This window comes from Camelina sativa, chromosome 4, assembly GCF_000633955.1.
Source record: "Camelina sativa cultivar DH55 chromosome 4, Cs, whole genome shotgun sequence".
In the NCBI taxonomy this organism is placed as follows: Eukaryota; Viridiplantae; Streptophyta; class Magnoliopsida; order Brassicales; family Brassicaceae; genus Camelina; species Camelina sativa.
Genome location: NC_025688.1, coordinates 17,792,300 through 17,806,074, shown reverse-complemented (window position 1 = coordinate 17,806,074; position 13,775 = coordinate 17,792,300). Strand labels below are relative to the sequence as shown.

Sequence of the window (13,775 nt, the reverse complement as noted above, 5' to 3'; positions counted from 1 at the left end):
AATGGGTATTAGTGACCCAAATGTTTTAATAGTAAGATCTCATCTGATTTTGTGTTTATCCAACAGGTACAAGCAAGGCAACAGCATCCTACCAACTTGGCCCAAAGACTACAGATGTTATGCTAGAAATACTGAACTTAGACAAGAGAGAAGTCATCTCGATTGATCAATTATCAGACCAGAATGTCACAGAGGTGAATATGGTCCTCTCTAAAATATCGGTTTCTCTATCTTTCTCTGCTTGTGAAAAAAGAGTAAAACCCATCTTATTTGGTAGCTCTAGTAATTACGGTTAAATTTTATCGTTAATGTACGTATAACCATGGTTTTCAGGATGAGTGCAAACGGTTGCGGCAGAGCATAAAAAATGGCCTCAATAAACGTCTGACTGTGGTAGGAATGCACACATGATATCTTCTCGTCCTAAAATTGTGTATTTTACCTAAGCTGGAAACATGTGTTTTTTGTTTTGGTGGCAGGGTGACATTTTGAAGACGGCAGCAACACTGCAAGCCATGAGAATCAATGAGGTAAATTCATTAAAAACAGCATATATCTTTCGTATTAAATATTGAAGATCCTCATTATCATAGTTCTTTATTGTCCACTACCGTGTTTCTTATGGATGTAGTCTCTGGAAGCTGAGACATTAAAGCTCAATCATCTTCGTGATCGGGCCAGTGAGAAGGGTCATAGAAAGGAATATCCTTTTTGAACTTTGCTATACTATATTTGTTGCATTTCATTGCGCTATTTCTCTTTGCAATTTTGCTTGATATATAATATTTTGAGGAGTCGTTGATGAAATAATTCATTGAAAACTGACCATGCTGCTCATACGCGCAAAGAATAATTCAGTTTGGGTAGTATACAGCTTGACAAATACCCGTCTTCCCATTTAGACTTTGATGCGGATTGCATGGAATGATGCGTTTTATCAATTTTTTCTTAACTATTGCCCACGCTTAGAGAATGTGTAGAAAAGCTAGAGCTTCTAAAATCACCAGAGGAACGTCAGCGGCGTCTGCAGGAAGTCCCAGAAGTTCATACAGATCCAAGCATGGATCCAAGTCATGCATCATCAGAAGATGCAGGGTTGGGTACAAGGAATCAAGGTCTCCCACCTTAACCTAGGATGTCAACAGCTACTTGTTCATTATCTTAATGAATATTCCTGATTGTTGGATGCTATTTACAATCTTCGATGCTTTTTATTTGCAGATAATCACATAACGGCACAAAGTAAAGGTCCACTCAAGAAAGGGGCTATCTTGAACAACATGGGAAATAATGCACAGAAAAAATATGATGCACCAATTTTGCGAAGCAGAAATGCTGTGCATAGTGAGAAAGATGATTGTTCTAAGGTCCACAACAACTCATCAAATATCCAGGTTTGACATACCACCTTACATTCGTAACGTAACCTCTCATGATTTTCTATTTTGGTTTCACGTCATGTAAATTTCTGGGTACTGCAGGAAACTGGTAAAGATGACGAAGAGAGTGAAATATGGCATTATCGAGATCCAACAGGAAAGACCCAGGGACCGTTTTCTATGGTGCAGCTCCGCAGATGGAAATCTAGTGGCCATTTTCCCCCTTATCTTAGGATATGGAAAGCGCATGAGAATCAAGACGAGTCTGTGCTTCTGACTGATGCTCTTGCCGGACGATTTGATAAAGCAAGTACTTTGCCAAGTTCCTCTTCGCTTCCCCAAGAACCAAAACCATCTCCGCATGATTCTGGCATGGATGTGAACTGTCTTCAGAAGAATCATACGCCAGTTAACACCAGTGCAACCTCCTCTCCCTATACTGTCAGTGCCCATTTTGACGATCCAAAAGAGAAACAAGTTGTGGCTCTTGTAGCTTGCTCTGGAGAGGATGGTAATTCTGTTTGTCCCCAGCCTCAAGTTAGTTGTCCGGCGTCAATGTCTGTTGTGCCAGGACACGTGGTTACTCCTGACGTAAGAGAAGGATCTGATCTATCCAATGTTGTGCGGGCAGATGGTAACCATAGCACAACTAATACTGTGGAGGATGGATCAAATGGTGGTTCTGTTTACATAAACGGTTCTGTTCATGCACCAAACCTGAATCAAGAAAGCCATTTCCCTGATTTCCCCAGTCCTACACCTAAGTCGAGCCCTGAAGACTTGGAAGCTCAAGCGGCGGAGACTATTCAGTCTCTGTCTTCATGTGTCCTGGTCAAAGGACCGTCTGGTGTCACATGGAGCACCACGACCACATCTACCACCGATTCTGCTACGACGACGTCAAGTGTTGTGGTAACTGGAGGACTGCTTCCTCAAGTAACTCAGCAGAATGCTGTTGTTTTAGCTGCACCGTCTGTAAAGCCAATTGATTTGGTAGCTGATCATGCCACAACTACTCAGACTTCAGACAACACCCAAGTGGCTCAGTCATCTGGGTGGCCGGCCATTGTTGCTGACCCTGACGAGTGTGATGAATCGGTTTCAGATCTATTAGCAGAAGTTGAAGCAATGGAGCAGAACGGTTTGCCCTCTTCACCTACCTCAACATTTCACTGCGATGATGACGATGATTTGACAAAAGGACCAGAAAAAGATTTCTTTAACCCTGTGGCACGCATGTCCCTCGCTCCTGAAACATGCAGAATGGATGTCTCTCAGGCGAGTATTCTCGAAAATGTCTCTGCCGGGAAAAGCTCAATGGGCACAGAAGAAAAAGTAAACACTCCCTTCAGCCACTGTGGAACCGCTGGTCCAGAGCTCCTGCTTTTTGCACCGCCAGCGCCAGCTCCAGCTTCAATAACTCACGACCTGACTCTAACGACAACAGCTCTCAGACTGGGATCAGAAACCACAGTTGAAGCTGGACCAGTGGTCGAGAGGCTTCTCAAGTCTGGTTCGGAACCAAGCCCTAGGGCACTGTCATATCATGACTCAGCCCGAGGAAACACCGAGCGCAGTCCACGAGGGAGCCAGCAGAAGAGATCCAGCGGACACAGCAGGGACCGGCAGTGGTTGAACAACGGTCACAACAGTCATAATAACCGGCAGTGGCCATACAGCAATAGCCATGGTTATGCCCATGGATCAGGTTCGTACGCAGCTCATCCGCCCAAAGGGCTGAAAATTTGTAAATTCTATGAGAGTGGAAACTGCAAAAAGGGTGCATCTTGTAGTTTTTGGCACCCTTGAATTTTTTTTCACATTTCTTGTATTTTGTTTTATTTGTTATTTAATACATCTCGAACATCCTTTTTTGTAAACATAAATTAGCTGTGGCTGGCTCTTTCTTGGAAAAAAAACAGAAACAGAAAGCAAATCGTTTAGAATTTTGCTTGGATGATAAAAGTTACTGTTATATATTGGAACAGATGAGTAAAGTAAGGATGTACAGAACAACTCTTATTTACAGAAAAAAAAAAAAGCTTCAATCCAATCGTAATCCTCAGAAAGCAGCAACTTTAAGCTTCTTCCATTTGTAAGCAGATTCAAAAAAAGGAACAAAAGACAATCTAAGTTTTGTGTTTAGATAAGCAGAGAAACACACAGATTAAAGATGTGTGTATTAGGTTTTTTTAGAAATCCAAACATGATTCAAAAAACTAGGTTTCTTTTAATTAAGTCATCTCTTTTCCTTGCATCGATTCCAGCTTTCAGCACAAGTTAATTGTTTACTAAAAATGTTTTCACAATTTTTAGTTTTCTCGTTGAAAAAAAACTGTTTTTTATTATTTGCTTGTTTGAATTTGATGATTTTCTTCGAGATAGGTAACGAGAGCATATTATACTTGTCAACACAGATCCTAAATTAGGTTTAAAGGGAACTGATCATGACGACCTCTTTCAAAGATTTCGATCGTCGCTTAGGTTACACGACTAGGATGGATACGCAAGTGAAGCTTTCAAGGCCTACGCGAGTGAAGAACAAAACTCCCGCAATGGTGCAAATCACAGCCGAGCAAATCATACGGGAGGCTCGACATAGCCAAGAGGCTGAGAATGAATATTTAGTTATATGTCACAAATAATATATATATATGTAAGTGGGTATATTCAATCAACATATTGGAATAATTTTTTTTGCTCAAATAAAACAGAAAAATACATAGTTTTTTTTTTTCTTTCTCTCTATACTTTATGGTAAATACTACGTGAAGATTACCAAAATTGATGATGTTTATGTACATGCTATGTGCATTATGTATATGAAAAGTAATCATTAATCAACAAAAATTAGGATGAAAAAAATTCAAAATCATCTAAATCTAAAAAGATGATTAGAGGATATATTCAACCACATATTTTTAATTACCTCTTTAATAAGTTTGAAATTGATTTTTGGTAATTTTGGAATGTTGTTATGATTTATTGTTAAATCTTCTAAAACACAATTACAAGCCATGGATCTAACTAAATCTTGTGTTTTAAAATAATCAGATCCTCTAAAATACCTAAATATCATTGAAAATCTCATGTTTACTGTCTATTTACTTCTATGTCGTAATTATCTAATTAAAATATTTAAATCAACCATGATACAGCCAATATTTTGGTCATAAAACAAATTTAGAAAGAAAATTCATATTTTTAATTGAAATAAAATACAAACTACTCGTATTCGTGAATTTTCAATCAAGTATTGATTTTCTTGATAATATCTAGTACCAAGAGTAATTAACCAAAACTACCTAAATCATTTGTATAAGATATTTTATCACTTTAAGTCTTGTTTTTATTTGTTTTTTTTATAGCATTATTGGTTAATTTATATGTATGAGTTAAAAGATGAGTATATGGAATCAAATAACTGAATGTAGTTAATCAAATGTAAATAAATATGTAAGAGGGTGTATATAATATAATTGGAATGGTTTGTGTTAAAATGACAAGCCAAATGTTACTCAATCATGATTTTTTAAAAAATGCTTGTCTAAAACCTTGTAGTATTATTGAACTAGTGCTTTTAATAAATCTGATATTTATAAAAGATAAACAAACCAATAAACTAATTGACTTGTGGTTCAACTGGTCCGACCGGTTGATCCAGTGATCCGAAAGACTTCTTGTTCACCTTCCAGTCCGGTTTTAAAAACATTGTAAGAACTTAAAAGGTGAATCACATGAAGAAAATAAAACAAAGACAAAAAGTGGTGTATCTTTATTTTATTTCATTATTTTTGAAAGAAGAAAGAATGGCATAGGCGTTCGAGTATCCGTTCGCGTTCGGATACTTGTTTGGGTTCAGATATGATATTTTGGATTTTTGATTTTTCGGCTTTAGAGATATATAGGATCCACTCGAGTATTTTTAGATTTTGGGTTTGGATCGGATATTTTGGATTCGGATTATCTGAAGTTTTCAAAACTCAAAATTTAAGTATCCAAATTTGTCTAAATTATTCAAAAATGTCCAACCTATCCAAATATTTAGAGTATTTTTACCCAAATCTATTAAAAAATAGTTTAAAAGCTTAAAAATATATAAAATATCTAAAAATGTGAATATTTTAAATATTTATACTATTAAAATTATAAATATTACTAATAAATTACTGGATTTTCGGATGAGGCAAGTTTGGGGAATCATAACAAGATTCGGAAAAAGAAAAAAAAAGGAAAGATAAGCGTGTGACTTGAGATTTTAAATGACTTTTATGTAATGGTTTAGAATATTTTAAAAATTAACAATAGAAAGATTTAAAATAAAATCATGGGTTGAAATTGATTGTAGAGGATTTTACAAAAAAAATCGTATCAATTTTCCAAAACCATGAGACACATACAATGTTTTGCGTGTTATAGTCAAGATATTTAGGATCCATAATTTGAATATGATTCACATATAAAATGTTTCATTAACAATATAGTTATCATAATTAAAGGATAAATAATCATATACATTATTATTTGAAGTATATATGCTCATTTTCTAATACTAAATTTGAGGACTCAAATATGAATTTATAATATTAAAATATATAGTTATAGCAATGTAATATGTAATGGTCACTTGTAAAGTTGATTCAAATCAAATTAATATGAAAAAAAAACTATGATTAAAAATAGTTATTTGTAATAAATAAAGTTTAAAGATTCGACTGACTGATTTGGATCCTCTGTTTTAAGTATTTGTTTGGTTTGCTTTTTCTCGTTTTGGCTTTTGTTATCTTTGTCATACTCTTCTTCTCCTTTAATATTATAAACAAAATCAAGCATTAAAAGAAAAGAAAAAGGTGTGACACAAGCCAAACAACTCATTTCCGAACTGATAGGAGTATTTTGTTATTGTTTTGGTTTTGGAAAAGAAATAAAGGAATTATTGTTCCCTATGTAAATTAGAATTTGCTACAGGCAAAAAAAAGGAAAAAAGAGAAAACTATGTAAAAGGAAAATAATGATTAATTCTTAATATCATGTGAGTTGTTGGGCTAATAGCCAAATGGGGATTTTTTTATTTTTTTTTCGGTCAGATGCCTTTGAATAGGAAGAATAAAAAAAAAAAAAGTCAATTAACACTTTAAAGTCAATAAAAACTTAAAAGGTGAATCACATGAAGAAAAAAAAATCAAAAAGACAAAAGTGGTGTATCTTTATTTTATTTCAGTATTTTTGAAAAGAAGGAAGAATGGCATAGGTATTTTCAGATAGGATATTTTGGATTTTCGAGTTTTCGGCTTTAGAGGTATAGGATCTACTCGAGTATTTTTAGACTTTGGGTTTGAGTCCGATATTATGGATTCGAATTATCTGAAGTTCTCAAAACTCAAAATTTAAGTATCCAAATTTATTCAAATTATTCAAAAATACCCAAACTATTCAAATATTTAGAGTATTTTTTACCCAAATTTATTAAAAAATAGTTTAAATACTCAAAAAATATATAAAATATCTAAAAATCTGAATATTTTAGACATTTATACTATTAAAATTATAAATATTACTAATATATTACTAGATTTATAGCGGGTTTTTTCTGGTTTTTACTGGTTTTGAGATTTCCGGTTATTAGTAGTGGACCCGAACCGGAGAGCTGTCTGGATTGCATGTCAACCGGTCGAATATTTAAAGTATTTTTAGACTTTGGGTTTGGGTCGGATATTTTGGATTCGAATTATCTGAAGTTCTCAGAACTCAGAATTTAAGTATCGAAATTTGTCCAAACTATTCAAAAATACCCAACCTATCCAAATATTTAGAGTATATTTTACCCAAATTTATTAAAAAATAGTTTAAATACTCAAAAAATATATATAAAATATCTAAAAATTTGAATATTTTAGACATTTATACTATTAAAATTATAAATATTACTAATATATTACTAGATTTATAGCGGTTTTTTCTAGGTTTTACTGGTTTTGAGATTTCCGGTTATTAGTAGTGGACCCAAACCGGAGAACTGTTTGGGTCGCAGGTCAACCGGTCGAATATTTAGAGTATTTTTAGATTTTGGGTTTGGGTCGGATGAGACTATTTTGTCCAGGCGTAGGGAAACATAGCAAGATTCGGAAAAAAAGAAAGATAAGCGTGTGACTGTCTTCGAATTCTACAGTCATCGAATTCTACAATCAACAACGAAAAAAAAAGAAAGAAATCAAAAGCGATGCTCGCGACAGAGGGAGTGTCAACGATTCTCTTGAGCGATTCTGAAGCCGCTCCGAACTACCGCAAGGTTCACGATCAATTTATGCTTTTCCGATGTCTGATTCCGATCTCCGATCCGATCCCCCCCCCCCTTGCTTTTGAATTCTTGATTCAGGTGAGATATGGGGGGTTTCCACTCACATCTGATTCTCTAGAATCGTATATAGTTCTTGTACATGGCGTTGATAGCATATCGGAGACTGAGATTAGAAAAGTTCTAAGGCATATCGGAGACAGCAAAGTTCTTTGGATTTGTCTTATGGATGAACCCGTGATATACATAAATGGGCGACCATTTGCTCTGCGTGATGCTCAGAAACCTTTCACCAAACTTGACTACAAGGTACCAAAAAAGAGCTTCCCCTTTGTCGTGATGGAACAGAACCTTTTGTTTGTTTTTGCTTTTAATCTTTGCTTTTATGCTTCTGATCAGGGATTCAACAGAAACAGGGCAAGTCTAGAGCAAATGGAAGCACGTTTGAAAGAAGATATCCTCATGGAGTCGTCTAGGTCTACTACATTTCTTTCCCCTTGCACACTTCATTCTTCTTGCTTTTGGCATGTGTTTGACCAATTTTTGCTTTGCAGGTGTGGGAATAAGATACTCGTCACTGATGAACCGCCAGATGGTCAGATGCTGGACCAATGGGAGCCAACTTCACCTGATTCTTTGAAGACGCTACTTGAGGTACGCCATTGGTATTGGTATGAAGTATCTTTTTTTTTTGTTAAAAGGCTTTCAATTAAAATGCATAAAAAAGTAATACAGGGATATGATTTGTAGATCATATAGTTTTTGAAAGTAAAGCAATGGGAGATTATACAATGAAGCATATTCTAAAAGGAGAAAGATAGAACTAGTGGGAACTGGAAAGTTAATCCTCTAGCTATTTTCTGGATCGATCATCTTCGACCACCACGACCACGCTTGCCTCGTCCTCTGACCGTAATCCATTGATCTTGGAGTTTCTGGGTAGGTTTGATTGTCCTTCCTCCTCGGGTATGTTGAGAGGATTCATCACCCATCTCATAACCATAATCTCCAACATCGAAGTCAGCAAGTTGATTACTTCCTACAATATTTTCCTGCACAAACTCATTTTGCAAGGAACTTGAACAAGGTGTTGAAAATGGGACAGATACCATTTGAGAAGATGACAATACAACTTCAGTGTTGATGGGAATGGGGTTGCATAAGGCAGTGGTGATGGTAGTAGCTTCAACTGTAGTAGTAGTATGCCCAGCCACAAAGGCTGGTGAGGGTGTGCGGACTGTAGTCTCACCAAGTGCAGCTTCAACTGAGTGAGTAGGGGAGACATAAGTGCAGGCAGAAACAGAACCTGCACCTAGCACTGCAGCAGCTGCTTGAGAGAGGAGAAGACATCTAGTTTCTTTGTGGCCTACAAACCCACATTTACTACATTTTGATGGAAGCCAAGAATACTCCACATCCACTATAGAGACATTGCCTCTTTTGTCCTCGACAACAACTCTATCTGGAAATCCTTTTTCTAGCTCAACTTCAACCATGAGCTTAGCCACTCCCATTAGAGACGGATCCAACCTTGGTTTATCAGTAGCCATAGGTTCACCTAAACCTGAAGCTATCCAACTGATTCCCCAGTGCGAGTAAAGACGACTAGGGATTTTTTTTAGCGTAACCCAGACCGGCACAGATGTGATCTCTGGCAGAGCTAATGTATCAGCAGAAGTCCATGGAGCAACGAACATGATGCAATCATCAATGTGCCATACACCACGCTGTAAAACCCAGGCTCTAGTTGGTGCATCCGGAATATGAAACAAACAAGAGGATTCCCCAAGTTTTCGTGAAAAAATTTTACACTTTTTCCCCCAAATTCTATTAGCCACTGCATTGATGAGACCTCCAGATGGTGTAAGGCAACGATTAAACTGACCTATCACATATTCTTGTTGATTCTCAAGCCCTCTCAACAAGACATGATTTGGAATGTGTACCTTGGGGGTGCCATCTTCCATGTAAGTTGGCGTTGTTGTTTGATGGAGATTTCGGATGGAAGGGTCCATCTTTGCTGCCCATGGAAATCGTAGTTTTCCATCCTCTTTAATCGCTGGAGGAAGGATGTCTAAAGCCGGATCAGATTTGCCTCTTTCTATTGGAATTAGAGTTTCGTGACGGTAAGGCACAACTTCTGAGATGATCTTAGGTGGTTTTGCCCATGCTCCAATAGTGGGAACAAAAGGAGTAGAGACAGGAGCTGTCAGAGGCGGAGAAGAGTGATGCAAGGTTTGAGTTACATCTTCCGTCGCGAGAGGAGAGTTCAAAGCGACGGAGCTCTGACCAGAATCAGTGGCAACAGAATCCATCAAGTCAAAGAGGAGAGACTAGATAGCTCACCGGAGAAGAGATTACCGGATTCAGTCAGTGACGACTACACGACGGCGGCGTAGTCGTTGAAGTGAATTGAGATTTGCTTTAGGTTTTTCGCCTTCGAGAGAGAAATTTGGGGCCCACCGAGAGAGTAATTTTGGTATGAAGTATCTTATGTGTATCATACAGAGAATGCACCCCTTTATCTTTTGCTTTAAATGATTTTTCCACAGGTTCACATCATTGTTCTCTCTCTCTTTTTGTTTTGTTTTGCTTATACGCTCACTCTCTGGATCCAGGTTTACCATGAACTGCAAGCTGAAGGCTACCTTGTCCATTATGAACGCCTTCCCGTAACGGATGAAAAGTCATCAAATGAAACTGATTTTGATGCTTTGGTACATTTTCAGCCTTAAGCTTAGAGCATTTTTGTGGGTTACTTTGGCCAGTCTTTGAGATTCCTCCGACTCGTATCATTATTTTTTTTATATGATCTTATCTCTTTCCATTCCATTACTAGGTGCATCACTTTCTATCTTCCTGCCCATTGTATATATATATTAATATGCACTTGTGCTTGCAGTTTAGCAAGATATGTCAGGCTGACATTAATACAGAGATCGTTTTCAATTGTCAAATGGGAAGTGGACTTACAACTACTGGAATGGTTATTGCAACGCTCGTCCATTACAAACGAATTGGAGCATCAGGTACTTCATCTACTTCGACCACTGAACTTACAAAGAAGATGAGGAGAGAGTCTCACTCAAATGCTGTTTCTATGAATAATTAATTTCTCTTTTTTTTTTTTTTTTTTTAAAAAAATCGTTTGAAACAAATATTACCAAGTTTTGAATTGCTTACTTTTGATGCCTTTTGCAATGTCGATTCTATCGAGTTGTTTTATATTCCACAAAGAAATGAAACAGTATAGACTAGCCAAATTAATAATCACACCTCTCAACCCTAGTCTTCTCCCATACTCATACTCTGTTGTTCTTATATATATGCATTTATGTAAGATTCAGGAGGCTCCTTTTCTGGAACATATCCGTAAACAACAAGACACGAGTCCCAACAGATTGGTGCATTATTGTACAAGACTCTACTAACCTGTCGTTTTTTCTTTCTTTCTTTGGTATATTATTGTGGAACAAAAGATCGGAGATTCCCAAGAAACAACTCTTCTGGGAGAATCTTTAACGACGGTGAAAAATCAACTATTAATCTGCCCCCTTCTGTGTATGAACTCCGTTGTGGGGAATTTGCAGTTGTTAGAAGTTTGGTACGAGTCTTACAGGTATTTTGTCCCTTTCTTTTTGTCCTTTACCTGATCGTCTTACTTGCCCTAACTATTTACAGCTTTCATGACTCCAGGGTGGTGTAGAAGGCAAAAGGCTAGTTGACCAAGTCATCGACAAATGTGGTTCCGTGCAGGTATCTTTTGTTTATTTTAATTTTTATGTCCAAGTATCAGAAAATCTGTAGGTTTTGTAACATCGTATAGGTTTTCACTTAGGATAGAAGATCTTAATTTTATTCATTAATCACCTTACAGAACTTACGAGTGACAATTGCAGTCTATCACGATCGCATTTCGCGTCGACTCATAGGGCATCACCTCGATGAAAAGAAGATAGATGCATCACTCACATCTTTTGTTGAGTACTTGGAAAGATATTACTTCCTTATATGTTTTACTGTATATCTGCATTCAGAGGGTGATTTCCTCCAATCTGGTTCGCTTAGCCATGTCAGTGTCAGTTTTACTGATTGGATGCGAGCTAGGCCAGAGCTTTATAGCATTCTTCTCAGGTACCCATCTGCAGTGGCGGAGCCAGAAAATTTATTCACCAGGGTCATAATTTTCTTTAAAAAAAAAACATAAATTTAACTTATTTTTTTTAGACTCCCGATAGTGTTAATGTGTTATAAAAAAAACTACGATAGTGTATAAAAAAAAACAAATTAGATGTTAAATATTTAGGTTAATTTATAGGAATGAGCTTAACAATATAAATATATCTACAAAGAGTGTTATTGGGCTTAATATTGTTCATAAGACTATAACTACATTATAGTTTCACATGGGTCAATAATCTTGTTGGACTAATTTTTACCTGGGTCAATTGTCTTATTAGGTAAGGATCAATTTTTTATATACACCAAAATTCAACTATTTTTTATTTTTCACCTGGTTGGCCACTGGCTCCGCCACTGCCCATCTGCTTGCTTGTATATATGGTTGTGCCTCAGGTCTCGCAGAAGCAGTTCAAGAAAACTCATTTATTTTTTCCTTATGTTTTAGTTGCTCGAGAGATCCTGTTGGTGCCCTTGGATATGCAGCTACTGATGGCCGCCCTCATGCCCTTGCTGCACTTAGAAATGGGACAGTTTTGTCAAGTCAAACGGTTCTCAAGACTGATTACTGTTCTGCTTCTCATTTTGGTGGTCTACGAGAGAGGATTCATGGAGCACCAAACTTTAGACAGATTCGAGGATTCCCTATATATGGTGTTGGCTGTCCAACTATAGCTGGTATTGGGTCCGTCATTAAAAGGGTTTGGAGTTTAAAAGGTATCCGGCCGGTTTTTTGGCACAACATGAGGGAAGAACCTGTTGTGTATATCAATGGTAAACCGTTTGTTGTACGTCACATTGAAAGGCCATACAAGAACATGCTAGAATATAAGGTAATATAATCTGTGTGTGTTTTTTCTTTCTTTCTTTTCTGTATATTTTAACTCTTATGAATTGCTTGAAAAGCTTAGAGATATACCTTTGTTCAGAGAATTGATCGGGAGACAGTAGAAGGAATGGAGGCTAGTCTGAAAGAGGATATTCTGATAGAAGCCAAGCGATATAAGGGTGCCATAATGGTCATTCACGAAGCCGAAGATGGACAAATTCTTTACTTATGGGAACGTGTGGATGCTGGTTCTGTTCGAACATCCCTCGAGGTCTACAAACGTTTAGAGGCTGATGGTTTCCCGATTAAGTATGCGCGTGTACTATAACTGATGGTAAAGCGCTCAAAAGCTCAGACTTTGACACCTTAACATCGAATATTGCTTCTGCTGCTAGCGACACTGCTTTTGTCTTCAATTGCCAGGTTGAGTTTCCAACTCTGCCTTTGTATTTTTTTTTCTTTTATACTAAGTATTATTATTCCTCTTGAGCTTTTCTGTTCGACTTGACAACATTTTTTTTTTCCTTTTTTCACTTCAACATGTCACTCACAGATGGGGAATGGTAGAACAACCACTGGAACTGTCATTGCCTGTCTAGTGAAGCTCCGCATCAATTCTGGAAGACCTATTAAGGTTCTGCATGGTACTACTTATATTGCCTATCCAATTGTGGATGATGAAAGAAGAACTTATAGTTCAGAACAAAGAGCTGAGGAGGAACGCGAGTTAGACGACCGTGTATTTGGAATAGACGACTTCCTTCTGCTGTGGAAAATCACCAGACTATTCGATAATGGAGTTGAATCTCGTGAGGCGTTAGATGCTGTGATTGATAGATGTTCCGATATACAAAATATCCGTGAAGCTGTTCTGCAGTACAGGAAGGTTTTCAACCGACAAAATTATGAGCCAAGAGTAAGAAGTGCTGCATTTAACCGAGGCACTGAGTACTTGGAGAGATACTTCCGGTTGATTGCCTTTGCAGCATACCTTGGGAAAGAAACTCTTGACGGAAGCTTTAAAAAATGGTTGCATCATCAGAAACCTGAGGTGCTGAAAGCCATGAAGAAGTGGAGGAGCGCACTGTTTTTT

At 37.1% G+C, this 13,775-nt stretch overlaps 1 protein-coding gene and 1 pseudogene across 1 annotated transcript in view; both read left to right on the top strand.

Annotated features, from left to right (window-relative positions):
* LOC104780948 (zinc finger CCCH domain-containing protein 44-like) overlaps nucleotides 1–3,327 on the top strand; it is a 6,721-nt gene extending 3,394 nt beyond the window's left edge. The window contains exons 7-11 of the mRNA XM_010505495.2: nucleotides 480–530; nucleotides 632–702; nucleotides 964–1,115; nucleotides 1,222–1,394; nucleotides 1,482–3,327. Of these exons, the coding sequence (XP_010503797.1) occupies nucleotides 480–530; nucleotides 632–702; nucleotides 964–1,115; nucleotides 1,222–1,394; nucleotides 1,482–3,188 (2,154 nt within the window). The 3' untranslated portion in view covers nucleotides 3,189–3,327. The remainder of the gene's footprint in view (nucleotides 1–479; nucleotides 531–631; nucleotides 703–963; nucleotides 1,116–1,221; nucleotides 1,395–1,481) is intronic.
* LOC104780947 overlaps nucleotides 7,480–13,775 on the top strand; it is an 8,167-nt pseudogene continuing 1,871 nt past the window's right edge.